At 39.3% G+C, this 20,469-nt stretch overlaps 1 protein-coding gene across 1 annotated transcript in view; it reads right to left on the bottom strand.

Annotated features, from left to right (window-relative positions):
- The window catches only part of col5a3a (collagen, type V, alpha 3a), a 45,535-nt gene that overhangs the window by 22,717 nt on the left and 2,349 nt on the right, over nt 1-20,469 (bottom strand). The window contains exons 2-15 of the mRNA XM_085454507.1: nt 12,149-12,313; nt 11,680-11,893; nt 11,314-11,476; nt 6,948-7,070; nt 3,736-4,149; nt 3,162-3,281; nt 2,937-3,053; nt 2,785-2,838; nt 2,657-2,698; nt 2,395-2,457; nt 935-1,009; nt 684-767; nt 485-541; nt 48-101 (exon numbers count right to left, since the gene is read on the bottom strand). Coding sequence (XP_085310633.1) covers nt 48-101; nt 485-541; nt 684-767; nt 935-1,009; nt 2,395-2,457; nt 2,657-2,698; nt 2,785-2,838; nt 2,937-3,053; nt 3,162-3,281; nt 3,736-4,149; nt 6,948-7,070; nt 11,314-11,476; nt 11,680-11,893; nt 12,149-12,313 — 1,745 coding nt within the window. The remainder of the gene's footprint in view (nt 1-47; nt 102-484; nt 542-683; nt 768-934; nt 1,010-2,394; nt 2,458-2,656; nt 2,699-2,784; nt 2,839-2,936; nt 3,054-3,161; nt 3,282-3,735; nt 4,150-6,947; nt 7,071-11,313; nt 11,477-11,679; nt 11,894-12,148; nt 12,314-20,469) is intronic.

The raw sequence follows: 20,469 nt of genomic DNA, 5'->3' as shown, positions 1-20,469 counted from the left end.
GCTATAATCCAAGGTAGGCGTGAGGTAAAAATTATGTCTAGTCTTACAGCAGAGCCACTTTCTCCACGTTCTCCTTTGAGCCCAGAGGAACCTGGATCACCCTGGGAAATAAAAGGTCATGCATGACATGACAAAGAGGGGAAACTCAACTTTTTCAAATGTATATACATGTATACAAACATACTCCTCAAATATAGACCCAAACCAAAAAATTAAGAATGAACTGAAAATAAATCATCTAAAAATTGTTTCATTTTTCCATCTCTTGGGTTTTTTTTGGTTGTTTTTTGGGGGGTTTTTTTTGGAAATACAGACAAATTTCTCAATTTAAATATACCGAGCAAGCGTAATGATGAGGTTAGGGTGGGAAAGAGTGACATGAGATTGAGCTTGGTCAGATAGAGTTTAAAGCTGGGGGTAGAGGACGTAGGAGCCCTTGAGATATGATGTAAATTTGATAAAGGTCAGAGAGAGAGATTCATACCAATGGGCCCGGTCGCCCTGTAAGACCAAGCGGGCCTGGAGGCCCCCTGAGTGACATCTGAAAGAAAAACAACATTATGCTTTATGTAAGCTAAAGAATGTACCTACTGACTTGCTACATGCTAAAAAATATTCTGATGGAGAACTAAATCTCAGTATGCAGTAATGTTGTATTGTGAATTTGCTTCTTTGAACTATACCTTGGCCTGTTGCAATATAGCTTGTGCTTGGGCCTGCTGGGGGGACACCACTGGCCCCTTCTGGGAATCACCTCCAAACTGAAACTGGAGGCAATGACAAGCAGAAGTCACTACTCACTGCAGATTTCCCAAGCATAAAGCTAGTTCAGTCACACAGCCCCCCCTTGTGGTCTTACTACTACACCACATGTGGAAAAAGTGTACTCTTTGTGCGTTTGTGTGGGCATGTTTCAGTGTGTTTAAGGTCTTACTGGTAGCATTAACAGTGTTCCTGGAGGGCCTGGAATCCCATCAGCCCCGGAAAGACCAGGCCGTCCTGGGGGACCCTGAAAAGTGAAGACAGGAAAGGGAAGAAAAATAGCTTGGCAGTGAGTGAGTGAGTAAGATTGAGAGAGTAGAGATTGAGAGAATTTTAAGAGGATGGGTTTTGTTTTTAAGATTAGGGGTTAAAATGTCACAAGATCCAGTTGTGACTTAGCTTGTGAAATCAATGCAAGTCAAGAAGATGTCCTGTGAAATCATGAAAGTTCTATGGTGTGTGCAGCATATCACTGGGAGAAAGTAAGAGAAACACTTGGAAGCTAGACGAAGAGGAAAACAATCCAATCTTTGAAAAAATAAATGTTGCTTTGTTTCTACAGCTTGTCTCACAAACGCACACATGCACGTCCACACACAAGACTTTATATTCTGTATACACATTGTGTGAGTTGTTTTATATTTTCTGACTACTGAATGAATATTTTAATAAATCAATGATATTTTTCCAAAAGTTGCCTTTAGTCTTGAATTTTTAAACCATTTCCAACAGTAACACATAATTAGAAATATTTACAATTGTGTGATCTCAAGGGTAAATAACTTTCCTTATAACAACACGTTGAGAATAGCCAATAAAATAAGTGTTAATGATTTGCTGAAGTATATGTCGACAAAGTGGACTTGAGTAAGTGTTATATAGTGCGTTAAAGATATTGTCCGTGAAAGTCTATGTCAAAGCATGGCAAAACGCTGGAGCATAAACATCAGTAGAGTATCACCATAATGCTTTTCACATCTTCATTTGTAATACTTAGAATAAAAGTTAAGCTATCCAAAAGCATTATATGTGATAAGTAAAGATCTGTGAAGAAGAAGGGTTGTTGCATTTACATTAGGCTATTAAAATAATCCAGTAAATATTCTATCTCTATAAAAGTGTCAAATTGTCCTGTGATAGGAATAAATGTAATACTAAATAACTGTTCAGATGCAGTTCCTCAAAAGATCAAGCCAAGGTGAACACTAAGGTGGAGGAATGTTGTTAGTGCTGCTTGTCAGTTTGCCTTTGTTTCATTAAGATTCAGGTGCGACTCTATCTCTAAAACTGCAAGATAATTTTCCTTTGTGGTTGCAGTAGCATTTATTCATCCACTCAATTTGTTTTTTTTCTGCTACTAGGAAATGACAGAGCATCTGCTGGTGTCTCTGTATGTAATTTGGCATATTTTCTATGATGAATCATAGACAACAACATTTGTGAGCCAAAATGAATCCCTGAACTCCTGCAGGTTCATTTCAGCAAGCCAGGACATCTTGATACTGCGGATGTGTTTCACATTAAGGTCACAGTTAAATTCAGAGTTGAGTCTCACAGGTGATGGAAAAGACTGAGGTCAAACTAATTCACTCTACATTTAATGAGTGAACCCAAGTCCTAAACCTCACTCACCAAGTCACCGGGATCTCCCCTGGGTCCTGGAGGTCCTACTGGACCAGCTGGTCCAGGAGACCCCTGTGGAAGATACATTTAGTCCATATTTGCTTACATAAACGCAATAATCGTTTAATCGATAATCGGCTATACATATCAATTCTACATACTAACTACTGTTCAAAAACTTAAGGTGCAAGTGTTAGGCATAACAATGTCTAACACTGAAAATCTCAGCATTTTGCACCTCATCTGAAAAGTTCAGGTGGAATTTGTTTACCTCTGGCCCTGGTAGCCCTGGGGGTCCTTTCACTATTGTACCCTAGAAAAACATGGAGAGTATCAAGTTATTTTCCATACTCATAGCCAAACTACTAGCCTATTCATTAAAAGTCTGTAACAGTTCACCGGTTCATGAATAGCTGGCTCTCCCTTCTGGCCTTTCTCTGCTCTGAGGTTACCCTGAGGAGGGGTAAAAGATGAAAAGATGCGGACTGTCAGAAATCACTTAACACAGGCATGACCACTCACTTGATGTATGAGGTCACTGTGAGATTTACCTCTCCATCCCATGTCTGAGCCCTTTCCTGCTTTGCAAAGTCAAAGCCATCCTCGTACATTTCATACTCCTCATACTCTAACTCTGTATCATTCTTGAAATCCTCATATTCAAGAATCTGTTAAGGAATAACAAACTATTAGCGACTGGTGTAGTGAAAGCCAAATAACCTCACAGTGTTTCTATGCTGTGCAGAAGACATTTCTTGCGTTTGCGTTTAACCTACCTCATATTCAGTAACATTTGGGCCGACTGTTACTGTAGAAACTGAGAGATTATGATAAAGGTCTTCTAAAAGGTCATCTTCATACTCTTCCACCACTGGTTCCCTTACAGGTGTGTCCTCCTGCAGGCGAGCACACAGACTTAAGTGAGTCAGAGCAGAGATTAACCAGGCGGTACTGGGCATGTCTCTGTGCCATGCACTGCCTAATAAAAACACTGCATTGTACCACATGGATGTTAGCAAAACAGGTGGATTACATGGGAGTACACTGGTTAACCAAGATAAAAGCTTACAGGTGTGCAGTTAATTACAGTGTTTACAGTGTTATTAATTGACAGACTACATCAGAGTCATGTGACAGCATGAGAGAGGCTGCTGCAGCAGCAGAAGCAGTGTGAGTGTGACAAATTAGTTTATGTGCAAATTATAAACAGACAAATACATAGTGGTGGTAAGTGATTGCGGAGGTGAGAGGAGGAAGAGGTGCTCTCTAAATATTAGGGGAGTGATTGGTTAGAGCTGCAAATAGTGGGAGGGATTGGAACGGACAGCATCTACAGGCAAATTTGTCTACCTCCTCGGTAACCTTTGACACAGGCAATGTCCTAGGTATGAAAGTAGAGGCTTCAGTTGTGAAGTCAGGTTCATGTGTTGGTATCTCCGTGAAGGTCTTGTAGAAAACATCAGTTGGAATGGTAGTTTCTAGGGTACTCTTAATTTCTGGCAACTTAGTTGCCTGAAAAGTTTCCTGGGTTTGATATGGAGGCAGTGTTGTGGAAACTCTAAGGAAGCCTTCCTCCAGAGCTTCCTCTTCGTGTTTTTTCTTTCTGGATCCCCTCTCTCCCTTGTCCTTCCTTCTACGTTTGCCTTTAGAGTCTTTATCCCTCTTCTTTTTGTCCTTTTTTCCTTTCTTCTCCTTTTTGGGGACCTCCTTTGGTTCAGCTGGCTGGTCACTTTGCATCAAGGCAACAGACCCATATTGGGAGGTCTTTTATGAAAAAGTAGAATGCAAGATGAGGACATAGATGGAGGATGGAGAAAAAAACAAACACTGCTGTAAATGAAAATCATAGAAATAGCCTGCTTCAGGAAAGCCAAGAAATGTAATCAGGTCCCATGACACCCTTACAGATGCCCACTGTAAGTTCCAATGAGCTGATAAAAGCCTGACACAAAATATGAAATGAGAAGGAATACACAAATATAGATTCTAACAAAACACATTTACTTGATATTTACTTGTGTGCTTAGAGGTCACAGTGCCTTTAATGCTACAAATTTGTTAATTATATGCAAAAAGTGTTCTCTACTAAGTAGAGCTGGGCGATATGAGATTTTTTCATATCACGATATGTTTTTTTCATTTCAGGCGATAACGATATCTATCACGATATAAGCCAAATAACTATATTTGTAAGATTTAAATGTGCCGTTGCTCACAAGTAAAATGTGAAATAATCAGCAGCTTGTTTTTATTTAAATATTTATTTCCCATAATAAGTTCAACAGGGTAGATGTACTTAAGGAACATGAGACTTTTTCAGATAAATAAAGGCAAATATTGCAAACTACACAAAAGGCAGCCGCTAAAGCGTTTAAGTTTCAAAATAGAACAAACGAAACAGACTAAATTGTCAATTCCACTTAGAAATAAAGTATTAATTCTAAAAATAAATCTTAGTTTGTTTTACAGAAGAACAGACAAAACTGACTAACTTTTGTCAATATCAAATAAACTGAGAACTAAAAGGAAATTCTCAATCTCTCCTTGTTGTATAGCTGAGCTTTTCAAACAGTTGTAACAGTTACTTTAGTCTGACAAAAGCCGAATGATGAATTAGCGCTTCCAGTCAGAGACTGAGGCTACGTCCACACGTACACGGGTATTTTTGAAAACTGAGATTTTCCGTTTTCGTTTTAAAAAATAATCCCGTCCACACATAAAGGCAGAAATGAAGGAAAACGCTGCTATGAACATGCCAAAGCAGCAGGTGGCGCTAGATTCCTAACCGTGCCGAAATGTTGGCCAATCAGAAGTCTAGAAGCCTCGGTGGGAAAAAGTAAACAAAGCTGGGGCATAGAAGCAGAACCGAGTCGTATGTGTGGACGGACAGTAACTGTGTGTATATGTAAGCATTTAAACACTGCAGAGAGTAGAATTAACAGTAACAGTATTGTAGAAATTCATTTCACCGAAACAATAACGTGGCGCACAGTGTGACGCATGCTCCAGTTTATTGTATTTCCAGACTTGCTTTCGGCACAATTTACAGTGCACACTACTCTGTTTTTTGTCAGACTTGAAATAGCCGAAATACCTTCACACTACGGAACTTCTATGGCTCTTCCGTTTGACAATCTCTCCGGCATTGGAACCATCATCCGTTTTCTCTTCGGTCACGCTCGGTTGATTTTTCTAGTCGGCACACTCATTTCCTCCATTACCCGCTGGCTGCTTCCCAAACAAACACACGTGCGGCTTGGCACTTGTGCTGTACGTAACAAGTCACGCGACGTGACGCTGCGGCTGTGATTGGTTCGGCTCTGCGCTACTTAATTTGGATTGGCTGACCTTTTTTTTTTTTTTCTTTGAGGACAAGAGCGGCGAGGTCTATCGCGATAGCTTAATTTCTCTATCGAGTAAAAGTTATATCGCGATACATATCGTTATCGTTCTATCGCCCAGCTCTACTACTAAGTGAACAAATGTGAAGGACTGCACCCTCCACAGCAGCCGTAGTCTCTCATGTTGCCCCTTGGGAAAATTAAGTGCCCACCCCTGCTCCAGACTGACGTCCGTTACATGTCAGTGTTAGGAATGGCCCCTGCCTGAAAATGATGTTGTAGGTAAAGTCTGTAAAAGACATCAGCGACATGAATTAGAGCCACTTTTAAACAAGCTCAGCGTGTAAGGGAGAATGATGGGAAGTAGGTCAGTGAAGTGACAGATGCTGACATATTCTGGACTCAAGAGTTCATTGCTCAGCTGTAGCTCTTTAAAAGCCAGCTGGATGACTATCGAAATGGACACACAGTCCCATTAATGAACCGTTCTTACATGATCATCAGTGGCTTGGCTCAACAAGTTGTGCACTCATAATTTTTTCACCTATGTTCATGTGGCATATGCACAAAAAATAGACAAACACAGAAAACATTGCGTGTGGTTCATGAAACCGACACACACAGCTGCTTCCTTCCTTTCATCTTATCTCTATCTTTCATACAGAACCAAAGACATATACAGTAATTTATGTCTATGACAGATACATCCCTTAAGGAAAGGAAGAGCTATTATATCATATTTGAGTTATGGGCTTCTGGCACTGTCTATTTTGCCAAAAGAGCATCTGACCATAGAACTGCTCCACTGCTGGCTGTATTTAAAAGAAGATACACTTACTTGCCCTATTCTGTGGTAATCGTCCAAGTCTCTTTTTAAAAGCCCTCAGAACCTTTGAAACATGTAGCTGTGTGCTTTTGCTTCTTTAACTGATTGGCTGTGAATTAAGTGTTTGGCAGCCAGAGAGACCTGCCATTAGGGCAAGAAGGAGAATTTCACGATACTGCTTAAGCGTTAATACACAATGTTGGGCTAGTATGAAAAAAAGACAATGACACAATATGTACAGCATTTTAAAATTTCCAGGCCTTCATGTTCAGACAAAAATATAAGCCAGGATTCTACGGTTATTTAAGGTCACCAAAAGCTTGGCTTCACTGTAATGTTTGAAGTGTCAAACATTTTTCCAGTAGGCATCACCTCCTCTCAATGGCAGTACTGACCTCCTGCAGGTTCAGAGCTTGGCTGTGATAGGGCAAAGCTGAGTCACAGTCTGGTATGTAGTTTACACAGTAGTTGGCAGCAGCCTCACTGTCCTCCACAATCAGCAGTTGTTGAATATCTCCCTGAAATAAAAAAAAAAAAAGTCAAAAATAAAGAAATCATGCAGCTGCTACTGCATGCTGAAAAGACATTTGGGATGGAACAGAAAATAGAAATTAAACACTCCAACTTGACAGATGCTATGAGAACATCTGGCTACATAGCTAAATGTAAAGCAGAGGGTTGTAAAGGAGTGCCACAAACTGTCAGCAACAGTAAAATTGTTACTGACTATTGGACCTCTTTTTGGCCATAACCCCATGAGGGGCCCAAGTGTGTGCACGAAACAGTCAAGCAGCTCTCTACCATCCTGCCCTGTGGGCAATGCCAGAGTGTATATATAGACACACAGAGAGACAGCATGGCTGTACCCTGCAGCACTGAACCCAGAGCCTTTTTTGGCTTTAGCGGCCTTAAACGCAAAACAACTGTAAACTTCTATCAACATCATATTTCACATCAGTCCTTCTTGTACTAAAATTTACAAGGTTAATTAGTTTATAATGCCAATGAATACTCATGATACAGATATTATCAAGAAAAATATCAAAAATAATGTTTAAATAAAATTATATAAAAGTATATTTAAGAAAATGTTATATTTTAACTATTTTTTTGGCTGAGATCACAACATTTTAAAGGATGAATAAATACAAAAATAACAAACACAAGCTTCATAGTAAAAGAATAGGAGCTGCGGGGCTAATTTCTGTGAGACATGGATCAGAGAGTAATTGACAAAAAAACACAGTGCTGCCAGCCCCACAGGACAGTGGCTGATGAGGTTTTGATTGAATTAGTGATACAAATCTATGTAACTGACACGCTATAGCAAACATACTGCCTGGTGAAATGTGTCCAGGGACAGTTGGGCAACCATTTATAATAAATTAAGTTAGATTAAGCATTTGATTTTGTGGTAATTGTAGCCCCATTGTAATCTCTTTAATTAAGATTTAGCTGCCAGAGGTGAAATAAATCTAAACACATCACTTCTCCTTTACCCACCGCCTCATATTTCTTCCAGCACAACTCAAATCAGCAGCGCATGTCTATGCAAAGCCTTGATCATCGTGAACAAAACTGTAATCCTAGGAACTGTTCAAACAGTCATTTATGCTTTAATGTATTAAACATGAAAGGATTTGTTATCCATTTATCCCTTTTTTCTTCCTGTTTTGGCCAAAAGCCCATGTCAAGCAAAGAAAATTATTGCACTCTAAGGTGTGATAGAGAGAGAGAGGGAGAGAGAGTGAGAGCTGCAGGGAGATGGAGAGAGAGCGGGAGAAGGCAAAAAGGAGCTAATCCAATCTAATCCAATCTCAATTCAAGATCAAAGGAAATGCTTCCACAGACAAGTTTTCCTGTTTTTCTTGCCTAGCAGGAGCCCTCTCTTCTTGAAAAACACAGCAAGTGAGTGTTGCACCAAATTGTGTGTACGCTGCCATTATTCATTTAGATTGGGGCAAGGACATCTAAAGAGGCTATGTGAGGGCGTGTTGAAAAAGGAGTACACCTCAGCTGAACCTGCAAATTTCCAGTGACGCCCAATCTTCTTTCATGTTGTCACACATGTCACTGTGGGCACAGGCTCATTAATGTTTAAAAGTCCACTCCACTTCCCCCTGCTGTCTCATATAGGGTGTGTTGTGCCAGATAGCCAATAATCTTCACCAAATCATAAGTAACTAGGCCTTCTCTGTGGAGTTGTCCAGCCTTCGCCTAATCAGATTTCTTGTGTGAGTCATAATCTTGTGTGAGTGAAGGAGCTAGAATATAATAAGCGATCTCACTGCAATAAAACTGCATTTTGACACTAACAGATGCTCACGTCTAACCAAAAACATCTGACTATCATCAGCTATGAGTCATTAGCGAGACAAAATTAACTTTGACTTAAAGAGACTTTGATTAATACTTCTCTAGTTTTTTAATGGTAAATCTATGTATGCATTTCAATAAAGCTAAACTTTAAAGATATGCTTGACAAACTTTGTTTCAACATGCCTTACAAGCAGAGCCAAAAATATTTCTTATTTCCTGTACTAAGCGAGACAGAAAGAATTTCCTAACAAATAAATAGTGGGCTGGATTTTATCTGTGCAGTCAGCATGTTGGAGACATACAAACAGGGCACATAGCAGCCAAAAAGGAGTCCAGTCAGACCTAAAATTTGCTTTCCTATAAAGAGCAGGGTATGAATGCAAAACTTCTGCAGTCATTTGTAAGCAATCTGGAAGCAATAGAGACATTAGTGGCTGACCAAAGTCCCCATGCTCCCACGCTGAGCTCCCACGGTGGGAAAACTGGGCTGGAACACTGACCTCTTCCCCAGAACCAGGGTCTGGGAACAGAGGGCCAAAGGTCAGCCTACTTAATTTTTTTCCCCCTGTGGCACCAGCCTCACCCAAGGTGTACAACTTTGATAATCAGATAACATATGTGAGAAATGTGTCTTTTATCGACACTTGTATCAACAAAAATATAAAGTTGAACAAACTATTTTGGGTTACTTAACGCTCTACAGCAAACAAGATTTAAAGACTCTGATAGACTAAGCTGATTGCACACTTCCTTACACGTGACCACAAAAATTGCATGTATTAAAGTAAAGGATGGATCTGATTAAGGATGGTCTGAAGAGTATTAGTCATCACCACACATTTGGTATCATCATCATAACTTTTCACAAACGAAGACGAATAAGAGCATGGGAGTGTTTTTGGAGCAAAGCCAGAGATTAAACAGTCTCCATTGCTTCTGAACAGGGAAATTTATAGAGCCCACAAGGAGACACATTTCTTAACTGAAGTGGGGATATAAAATAATTTAACAACTGGAATGCCTGAGAGGAAAGGGTATGAAGGGAAGAGTGACTTACAACATGAGATGGTCAACTAGATTATTGCACAGGAAAGATTAAAAAATGTATGGACAGGGTTAAGGAATTAGTTATTGATTATATATGAGGTAATCTGTTTCTATTGGTCAAAAAAAAAAAGACAGAGTGAAGTTATAATAACCCTTCCTCTGGATGTTCATAATTTCAGATGCAGTCTTCCTTTTTGCAGACTGTGTCGCTGATGGAGAAGGAAAACTATTTTATTAACCCAACTATATAACTTATACCTCTACTAAAATTAACATCTTATACCTTCTCTTTTTTAAATTTTTTCTTGCTCAATCGCTGAATAGAGACAAAGCCCTGGAGATATAGCAGGGGAAGGGGCTTGAGCCCATCTCTATTTTATGCTGTGGATGACAGACTTAGAGTGGAGCTTCATTGGGAATGACAATGGGGCAGGGGTTGTGTATTGTTATGGAAAGCACACAGAATTATTTATGACAAAACAGAGGGAAAAAAAAACACAAGTTTTTTTGTTATGGGTTTCTTTTTTGGCTTCTCCTTTTTTCCATGCATATTGATACATGTGAACAAATCTTTGTAAGTGAACAAGGATTAAATCACCAGCTGTTTCAGGTAGTTATATGCTGGCAACCCCCCTCAAGAAATGCATAATTATTGGATTTGAGGTGGGCTTGATTAAACTGGTCATATCTCCTTGCTACTTCCTCTGAAACACATTTCTTTTTATATTTTTTTTGTTCAATAGCACTTGATTAACATTAGTGCCCTGTCATCCCATTCTTTCTGCATTTTCCCCTTTTTATTCTGTAAAATGTTGGTTTTTTTTACAGTTTATACTTTAAAGTTTGTATTTTGTTGTCCTGTTTCACAGGCTGATGAATGCTATATTATGGCAGACAGACAGATAGATAGATAGACTCATCTTAGGCAATAAAGAGCTAAATTGGTATTAGTATAAAACATTAAGAAGTTCGAGAGGCTCATAAACACGAACAACTCATGCAAATGAAAACAAGGTCATCTTGTCAGATCATTCAATGTGCCCTGCATTGCATTGCATATCAGTGAAACTAGATATTTGTATACCTCAATAAATTAATGCACAAAGAATGCACACTTGATAGGAATTGACTGCATGGTTTGCCTCAACTAACTCTGGGATGCAATGTTTTGCCCAAGAATATTTTAGCATGTGGAGACTAGAGGAACAATTCATAGCCAACGTAAAAATAATCTATTCAAACTTTTATTTTTTGTCTGCTTAAACAGATGTGCAGAAATCTTGAGTGAATACTAAAAAACCCAAAACAAACAAATAAAAAAAAACAGAAAATTGTACTGCCTGAAAAACTATAGAAACATTTAGATTTGAGCTTTATTTTTTCATAATGCCCTACCTCAAATATTTCTTCATCCAGCAGCCGTGTCCCAAACACAGTGACACCCTCTGTGCTGACTACAGCATTGTCACCTCGCAGCAGTTCAACGGTCTCTACTTTCTTGCAATCCAAGTAAAGGGTCACAGTTTTATCCTGCACACTATAGGCTATCCGGTGCCATCTGAAAGAAACAAAGATAAAGGGAAACTTAACAAGCTGCTAACCTTTGTCTGTTGAAGGATTAAGAAAGTTATTGCAAATGCAGTTAATATCATTTATGTATTTATGCTGGTGCGCTGGTTTGATCTACCAAACACACAAATCACCTTCACTCTAAATTTTTATAGGTCTTATGTAGAAGATATCAGCCCTCAAACTACCCACTTTCCATCAGCAAAGTTGACCTTCTTGAAAATGGGGTACAGTTCTGGTGCTGGCTGCCCGTCCTGATCCTCATATAGGAAGACAGGTGACCGGCCTACTTCGAGCCCCAGCTGTTGTACTCCCTGGTCATCATACAGCGAAAGCAGGAAAAACTGGGAGCCCTCTTTAGCTCGCATGGTAGTCATCAGGGAGAAATTCTCAGGAAATGTGGTATCTGAAGGGAGAGAGGAGACAACAGGAGAGAGTTGATAAGTCATACAAGAGAGAGCACAGCAGGGACCCGTCACCCTCACTATAGTGACAACTGAGTAGAAATAATAATGGTAAAAACTATTGCCAATGAAAGACGTCAGCCCAGGAGGAGCAGTACGTGGAGTTTGTTCATACTTCTCATGGAGTTTCTTTCTTTATATTACATTGAAAAACTACTCTGTATAAGGTCTTGTAGGAAAAAAAAATAGCCCATTACCAGGGAAGAGCTGTTTGGTGGGAGCACTGAGCTGGATCTTTTTGATCCTGTAGGCCAGGTCTGTCTCCTCTGTGTCTCTCCTGCTGGTGCAGAGACCAGCCTCCAAGGACACCCCCTCCATGTTCTCTGACAGCTTCAGCATTTGCAGAACATCAATGGAATTAGCTGGAAGTGAAAGAAAAGAAAATAAATTAGCCATCTGTCTGTAGTTCTACATCAGATAAAACAATTTAGTGGGTTTTTTTGTTTCTCATAAACTGAAGCTAATTTTCTCTCTTTCAACAAGGTGATGTTAACTTGCCTGACTTCCATATTTTAGCTTTATTTCTGTATTCTTGTATAAAGAACTATAATAAACATGCTGAGTGGAGGTTGTGTTTTTGCTTGTCACTTTAAAACTTAAATTCTGCCAGTGTGACAGCACTTTTGTGTCTGGCTGAGTTAAGTGCTGGTTGCTACCAAGCTGAAAGGCAGGGTTTAATGAGGCTGGAAGCTTGTTTGAAAGTGTGGAGCCTTCCTGCTTCCTAGGAGTCGGAAGAGAAAAGCTCCTCTGAGATGTGGCGGCAGGTGGCCAGACTACTGTGGGTGTTATTATAGGACTGGGGTAGTACAAAGCCTAACCATAATCCTGCTCTAGCACACCTGGCAGCTGACACCTGCACACCACTCACCCTGCAGCAGCTAGCAGCAATATGCCCCCCATCTTGTTTATCACACTGAACAATTCACTGGTTTAAATTAGTTCATCAGTGATTCATTACTTAAACATATTTAAGTAAGATATCTAATTTTAATATTAATTTTTTTCCTGAAAAATGTAACATCTATGGTAACGGGGTGACACTTCTTTTATTCCCATGAAATTCCCTTTGCACTTATCTGAACAATAGACAAAGAAATCAAATTAATACCATGACGGTACCTGATCACAGTAAAATGACTCATTCCAAAGCTGTTGAAATCTAAATGGACTAAACTTCATTACTACATCAAGCAAGAAAAATCTTGAAAGTAAGAATTTGTTTTCATGTAAACGCATATATCATTAAATTATACTTATTTGCAATAAGCAGAGCAACTTTTGGCCTGACGGATATGAAATGTACTCCAGTATTAAGTCTCTCTCATTATAATGAGCCTGTGCTGTATGCTGTTCGTGTAATTTTAGATGTTCCGCTGATAAAATGCTGCTATGAGCATTAGCCAGGATCAGAGCTTTGTGTGCAGCCAGTCCCCCACCAGCTGCTAGAGAGAGCCACTCAGCACTTAGCATTCCAGGCATCTGAAATGAGGATCCTAAACCCAAATTGCCTCCTGAAGCTCTTGTCCCTCGAACAGAACTCTCCTTTTATCTCCTTGTTAATTAAACATATGGAATGAGTTTACTGTTGTCCAGACAGTGCTTACCGAAAAAAACACTGTGTTACATTTTATGCCATTATTTATTTGCATAGCATACATCCTTTATTCAAATAAGCTCTGGGAGCTCACCCTCTCAGAAAGCCAGCATGGCAACAGGGTTGTAAAGCTAGTAGCCAGGCTTGAACAATGTAAAACAAAAAGGACAGATCTAAAAGTGTTTAAGATCTCAAAGATTAAATTTTGCATTTATGCGCAGTTTTAAACAAGCTTTGTAAATTAAGTAGTTACAGAAGGTCCTATCTTCTTTCAACAGAAACTTTGCACTGTTTTACTCCCACACACTGCCCACACTTATAACCTGATTGAGGACTGGCATTCCTTCCTGTTGCAAATTTCTGGTTGTGGTTTTCAGTTTCTCATATTCTCATATCTTTAGGGAGGCTGTGTTAGTTCTTGTTATTTTCACTGTGCAACGTTTTAAGAGTTTTCCTCAATACCTCAAAATTATCAACAATAGTATCACAGAGATATGTTAGAGGTACCTGAGTTAACACTATAATTGTATTAATTTCATATTATCTTGTATGTCTCTTTGCTGCGTACAACCATCAGGTTGAAAAATAATGACAAATGGCTAATGGCAGTGTATTTATGTATGTAATCCTTACATGTAGCATTACACACGTAATAATGCTTTAATCAATTTATTTATTTATTTATTCCCTGCAAAAATACATTTATACTGAAACTTATTAAATGACTTCATTACAACACACAGCTTCTCTTCTACCAATCCCTGCACACTAACATCTATAGCCATAGTTACTATTGAAAATACACAAAAAAAATGCATTTAGTTGTACCTTTAATTTATAAATTTGATATTTACTAAGCTCAGTTTTCCTTCTAAAGATTTTGCTTACTTTGAAAGAAATATTAGAAAAACATGTTTTTTAATTTGAACTCGTGAGTATAATTAGGCAGAGAAGAGTGACATAATAAATTAAGCACATATTACGTATATTACAGGATCAGGTGCTGAGAGAGGCAATAAACAGATGGGTAGGAAAAGCATAGCAAGACTCTTTGAATTATTATTGAGATGTGATCAATAAAAAATTATATGCGCTGTCCTGCTGGTTAAATTTGCTACCAAAATGAACTTGTTATAATTAGTTCACCTTTGTGACACTTAATATAAGCAAGTCACCAAAAAAAAAAAAACTAGGAATTTTCTTAACTGCATGTCCAGTTCAGGGTTGCAGGAGCCAATCACAGCTGTCAGGAGAAGAGATAGGGCACGCTGAACCTTAAACATGCAACCAGCCGACCATATGATGCCAGAAAACAATTCATCCTCACATTCATTCTAATGACCAATCCAGAACCACCAAGTAGCCTAACGTGTCTTTGGACTGTGATAGAAAGCCAAAGTGAATCCATGTACAGAACAGCCAACTAGTAAAGCCAAAACCAAAACATTTTGCCACGCGACATCAATGACAACCTATAACCACCACACCATGGTGCAAATTGATGGTCAGATGGATGGATGACCAAAAACTCTCTGTTGACTGCCTATGGAGAAGCAAAAGACGTAGCACTCTAGAGTCCCCTTTTTTCATCCAGCTAAATTCTCACTAAATAGTTAAGCGTTTACATTTCTGTCTTTATTTCTAACAAAAGTTTACTTTGGACTTCTCCTCATGTCTGGGATCTAATCCTTAATGTTTGTATTTCATTGAATTGGTAGATTCTCTGTCTAATCCCAAGAGAGTTCTTCATTGCTCTGGTGTGGCCTTGTTTGATTCCTGACTGCAAATCAATTTCCTTTGCAAACGTAAGTCCAAATCCAGTATACACACAATGTTCCTCTGTCTGAGGATGCGAGGTCATGAGGCAATGATGTTTGGAACAGTCTGAATAATGTTTTAAACTAAAGTCTTGTGGTTTTAATTATAGAGGATTTGTAACATTCTGTCAGCAGAATTTAGACCAGCACCTGACAAAATGACCAATGTAAGCTAATATAATTTGCTTTTGAGCACAATTGTTAAATTACCATCCACAGATTCATTTAATAATGCAACTACTGAGTCATAGAAGATTTTTTTTCCTCTAATCACTATGAGCTTTAAAGCTGTTGACCAATTCCAAACATTTTTTTAAGTATGGACTGACAGGAGACTCTTGACCTCTGTCTTTCACAAGATAACAAAGAAAAGTGGGAAAACACAACAATGTCACGGGGAAAACTCTGAGACAAGCAGCAGGAACTCCTTCGAAAAGGATCCATCCATCAATTTAATGGGCTACACTGAAAGAAAGAGAAAAGAAATGGCCATGGATCTGTTTGGTAAGCTGACTCAGAGGGCATAGGAAGTCACTGTCCTGACTTCCTATGTCCTTAAATCAATCAAACTTTCACTGCTGTTACAGCTTGATAGATTTAAGGATGACTATCCCTATTTCACCTCACACCTTATCTGGCATAAAAGGAAGAACTAAGAGTGGTGGAAGATTGCCAAATGAAGTCTGGATCAGTGAAAGAATGTTATCTATTCCCTGCTTTGGAGTCTCTTATGTCACCTTGAGTTGTGTCAGTTCTTGCATCCTCCTTACCTATCCTGCAGCACTGACTGTCTGAACAGGTTCTGCTCGCATCTCATTATGCTTTGCAGTATTCGTGCCCTTACCTCACCCTTCAAATTATGTTAATTCTACAGAAACTTGGGAAGAGTAGCTGAGCATAAAAGAGAACATCTGGTACGGGCTACTGATAAACAAAACAGTCCCCACCATTTGGCTGAATGTGCTGTGAAACAGCATCAGAAATTCTCAAAGGACTGATGACTCAGAATGTTTTCCAATCACGCCAAAAGGTCAGACTGTTTGGAAAAGGGCTGAAATGTCCAGCAATTGCACAGACACCAGGCATTTTTTGAGAATACTCACAGCTAACATGCACTGAACACTATATGATGATACACAATCATCCATATAAATGCATACAGTTCAATGCCGTAAGACACTTGTCAGTCTGTTTTTTTGTTTGTACTTTTATCTTTGAGAACACCATGTCTGCCCCACAAGAATGACAGGCACAGTTTTCCTCATAGTAAAAAGCTCTGCAGTCCAACTCAGAGTTCCCATGTAAATACAGCCAAACAATCCACATCTCTCTGTGCCTTCTCTGGCTGTGTGACACTTGACATAATCTCTCCATCGCCTGCGGTCATACAACTTAGCACCACTTCAGTCGTAGATAGACATAATGTGTTCTCTGTGTTTGAAAAGCAAATGTCTCCAAAGACATTCTCCGTGACTCATACCACCTACGCTCACAACCATCCCTGAAAATACCCCTCACACACACACTACTCTGTCAAAAAGTACTGAATCCTGAAACTGGGGACTTTTAAAAAGAAATGCAGCCAGGAAGAAATCTCAGCAATAAGAACTTCCCATAGTATCTTGGGCCACACCCTGAGATGAGTGGAGGAAGAGAATCTCACATTTAAAGACTGAAATACTTTTCAGATGTAGCTTATAACAAATGAGACAGAAAACATGTGCACATGAAGCTGAAATACACAGGCAGTGAATTATTCTTTTTAGATGGGTATATGAAATCCATCTAAAATCTATTTATTAAAATCCAACTCACCACAAAATCTGCTGTTGTGACAGAATTTCTTCAGAAAATGGGAAATGTTGTAAAATATTGAATGGTATTGAAAATGATGACAGACACAGTGGTCGAATAAATCCAGACACATTTTCCCCCGTGGCTGCAAGAAAAATGGCCTTTAATCTAATTAAGACTTGGTGTGACCTTTTGTCTGGGTCACGACTGTGTGTGGACAGGAACTCTCTGAGCTGCAGAGAGCTAATGCATGCGGAAGAGACACGCAAGCACAGAAAAAGAATAATAAACTGTCTGCACACCTAGTCACAGCAGAATAGACAAAAACTGTTTATAGCTCAGTTCTAGCTTTAACATTCCCAGAGGAAGAGAAAAGCACTTTGGAACACTGCCTTTGTAACAGTTTCTCTCTCACTAAATTAATTACTGTGTCAAACACTTTACTCGTTTGCTTATAAATAAAAGTAACTGAAGCACAAGAATACATTTGTGCAAACTACTGCAAAAGCATTTTTTTCGTTCTTTGGACATTGCTTATATACTGAGGCCACAATAACCTAGTATTGACTAAATATCTCTCGTGCCATTAAATCATCAGTCATAGTCAAAGGATCTTTAGAGATCTGTGTGCATGTGTGGATCAGGCTTGTTCTGGCACATTCAGCTGAATCTCTCTGAGCTTAGGATCCGGGGAATCTGGAGGCTGGATCAGTGCCTTGGGCTTTTTGTTGTGTTCCTCAAGCTGTCCCTGTGCCATTTTTGAGTTGTGGAGTCGCTGTTTAATGCTGGGGAAGCTGCTGTTTTGAGAGAATGCCTTTGCCTTTGGGGTTGTGTTTGGTCTGGAGCAATGTGTAGGTGAGAGTATCCCACACGAATGCCAGGACCAAGGACTCAAGGTTTTGCAGAAGACTACTGCATTTGAACAAGATGATCTGTGTCATTTATACAACATGGCAATGGTTTAAATGTTGTGGGTGATAGGATTATGTCTGTCTGTCTGGCTGCTTGTCTGTGGGCAAGATAAAGTCATCACACTGGTGACCAAAATAAAGGTTGACTATGAAGAGAAATATGTAACAGCCCACAAAGAGACTTTTTAGTAAAGGGCACCAGAAACAAACACCCAAAGTCCTCCTTATCAGATGTATGGATAAATATTGTTACCCTGCCGTGGCAACTTAAGTGCTTTTTTTCCACAGCATGTGACTGTCTAAGAAAGTGTGTTTCACAGTGTCATCATGGCAAAATTTGCTCTAAGATACACCTTGGGGGTGGGGAACGTCATTGTCATTTTGATTTTTTGGCAGAAGCTTCAATGCCTGTCTGTATGTCTTTGACCGGATTTTGTCAATATGATGGGTGTGGTCGGAGTCAAGTCAAAGTATTATTTTGAAAGCCTGCAGTGCATAAAAATGCAGAGATATTTATTACACTGAATTTGTTGTGTTTATAGATCTGCTTTTGGTTATCACTGACAGTTTAGGAGCGTGTCAAGTCAGCAGTTGCACAGATGGTGGCTGGGAATTTTTGTTAATCATTTTCTCAGGGGTAACGAGTTAGGAAGTCCTATTAATGGGGTCAATCAAAGCAAGGATGTGAGTAAACCGGACAACCTAATTGAATATTAAGTGTTCTGTATTATGTAAACCAGGTATCTATCATATGCTCTCTTCATAATAAGAACTTGATCTATCTCAAGTCTACGCTCAAAATAATCCAAACAGGTGAACGGAAACAAATATTACAACAACATTGCTGATTGTCAATGTAGGTCACTGGGCATATGTGGTTGTTTGGGCTAATGCCCACATCAGTAATACTTTTTGTGTTGACACTAAATGGTGGAATCCAGTTACACATTTTGCTCCAGTTCACATCAGTACCACATTCTTCAGTCTCCACAGTTTGTTTTGCTCATGTTTGCTCACAGCACGACAGGCTAACAGGCCAAAAGCTGTTTGGCCCATAGAGAAAACACCTGCCCATGAAGGCCCATAACTGGACAGGCAATACACACAAACATACATAGAAACACACACATTTATACTACTAGGCTTGTCAGGACTTTCTTTCACTAATGTAAATCCATTATCTACTGCAAGGCTCACAATGGTCCTTGTTGATTCAAATCATCAAGCCCTGGGCAATAGTGAGGAAAAAACATGCACATCTATGCATGACCAAGCCCATTTTAGTTTCAAACGCAAGCTGTCATCTAGACTTTGATACATAACATTAAGGCAGCTTTATGGAGAGCAACAGGGTTTCTAAAATCAAAGCAGAACACAGTATTATAAAATAAAATATTCACAAACTATGTGTAATACAGGTACAGACATGACTATTTCATTTTTGCTCCAGAGAAACAGTATAAGTGGAACTCAGAGACCAAGATTACTGCAATGTTAGTGGTTGTACATGGTTTTAAATGACTTTGATAGGAACTCTTAACGATTATTCAGAGATGGTGCACGTGATGGATGACTTTGAAATAACTTTTCTGAAGTTCAGAAATGTGGATATTAAAGCAAATGACATGTGAGGATACATGGACAGAAAGGAAACTCATCTGATGTTTGTTTATTGCAAGTCCACAGGAAGCCGTTCCAGCTAGTCTCCCAAAAAGCTGCTTGGAGCATCCAGTGATCAGGAACTCAGAGTCATAGAAGCCTGAGGGGAAGGGAGTTTCTGGAAGCCAGATGTCCATTGAATACTATAGATTGAGGTTTGGCGCCACAAAGTGTATAGGCATCATATCTAAAGATTAAACACTTGGGGGAATTCCAAACAGTCTGCTTCATCACAATGTCAGAGAAGCAGTTTTGATGTGATACTTGCAGCATCAGCAAGTAAGGACAGATATCAGCATATCTAACACTTCTCATGTTTAATGATTCAATTAGAATAGCTTGAACTCATTTCGCAGGAACTAACACTAGAGCTGTAATGCCTCTTTTCTCATTCTCTATGCTGATAAATGCAGCAGCCTTTTTTCATGTGTTTTTATTTGCCAGTAATTTGTTGCTGGATCAAAGGCGAACAAGCTTTGCTGCCATCCTTTGGGAGTCTGGTGAAGGATCGGCAAGAAGACTGAATCAAACGGGACACAGTGAGGGGGCTGTATGCACAATTTGCCCCCTATCACAGGCAAAAGCAAGAGGAGCAAGATGATGTAAATGATGTGATAAGGCACATAAAATAAAAACAAATATCCCATACACCCAGACTTTGAGCGGACTAAAAAAAGAAAACAAAGAAAACAAAACTGAGCAGAAACACATCGAGGCAGCACAACAGAGGATTCTAAAAGAAA

The sequence above is a fragment of the Copadichromis virginalis genome, linkage group LG4 (assembly GCF_057382275.1).
Source record: "Copadichromis virginalis isolate Kocher_CV1m ecotype Utaka linkage group LG4, C_Virginalis_male_GT1.1, whole genome shotgun sequence".
Taxonomy (NCBI): domain Eukaryota; kingdom Metazoa; phylum Chordata; class Actinopteri; order Cichliformes; family Cichlidae; genus Copadichromis; species Copadichromis virginalis.
The sequence above is the reverse complement of the archived record's forward strand: the minus strand, read 5'-3'. Positions and strand labels throughout refer to the sequence as shown.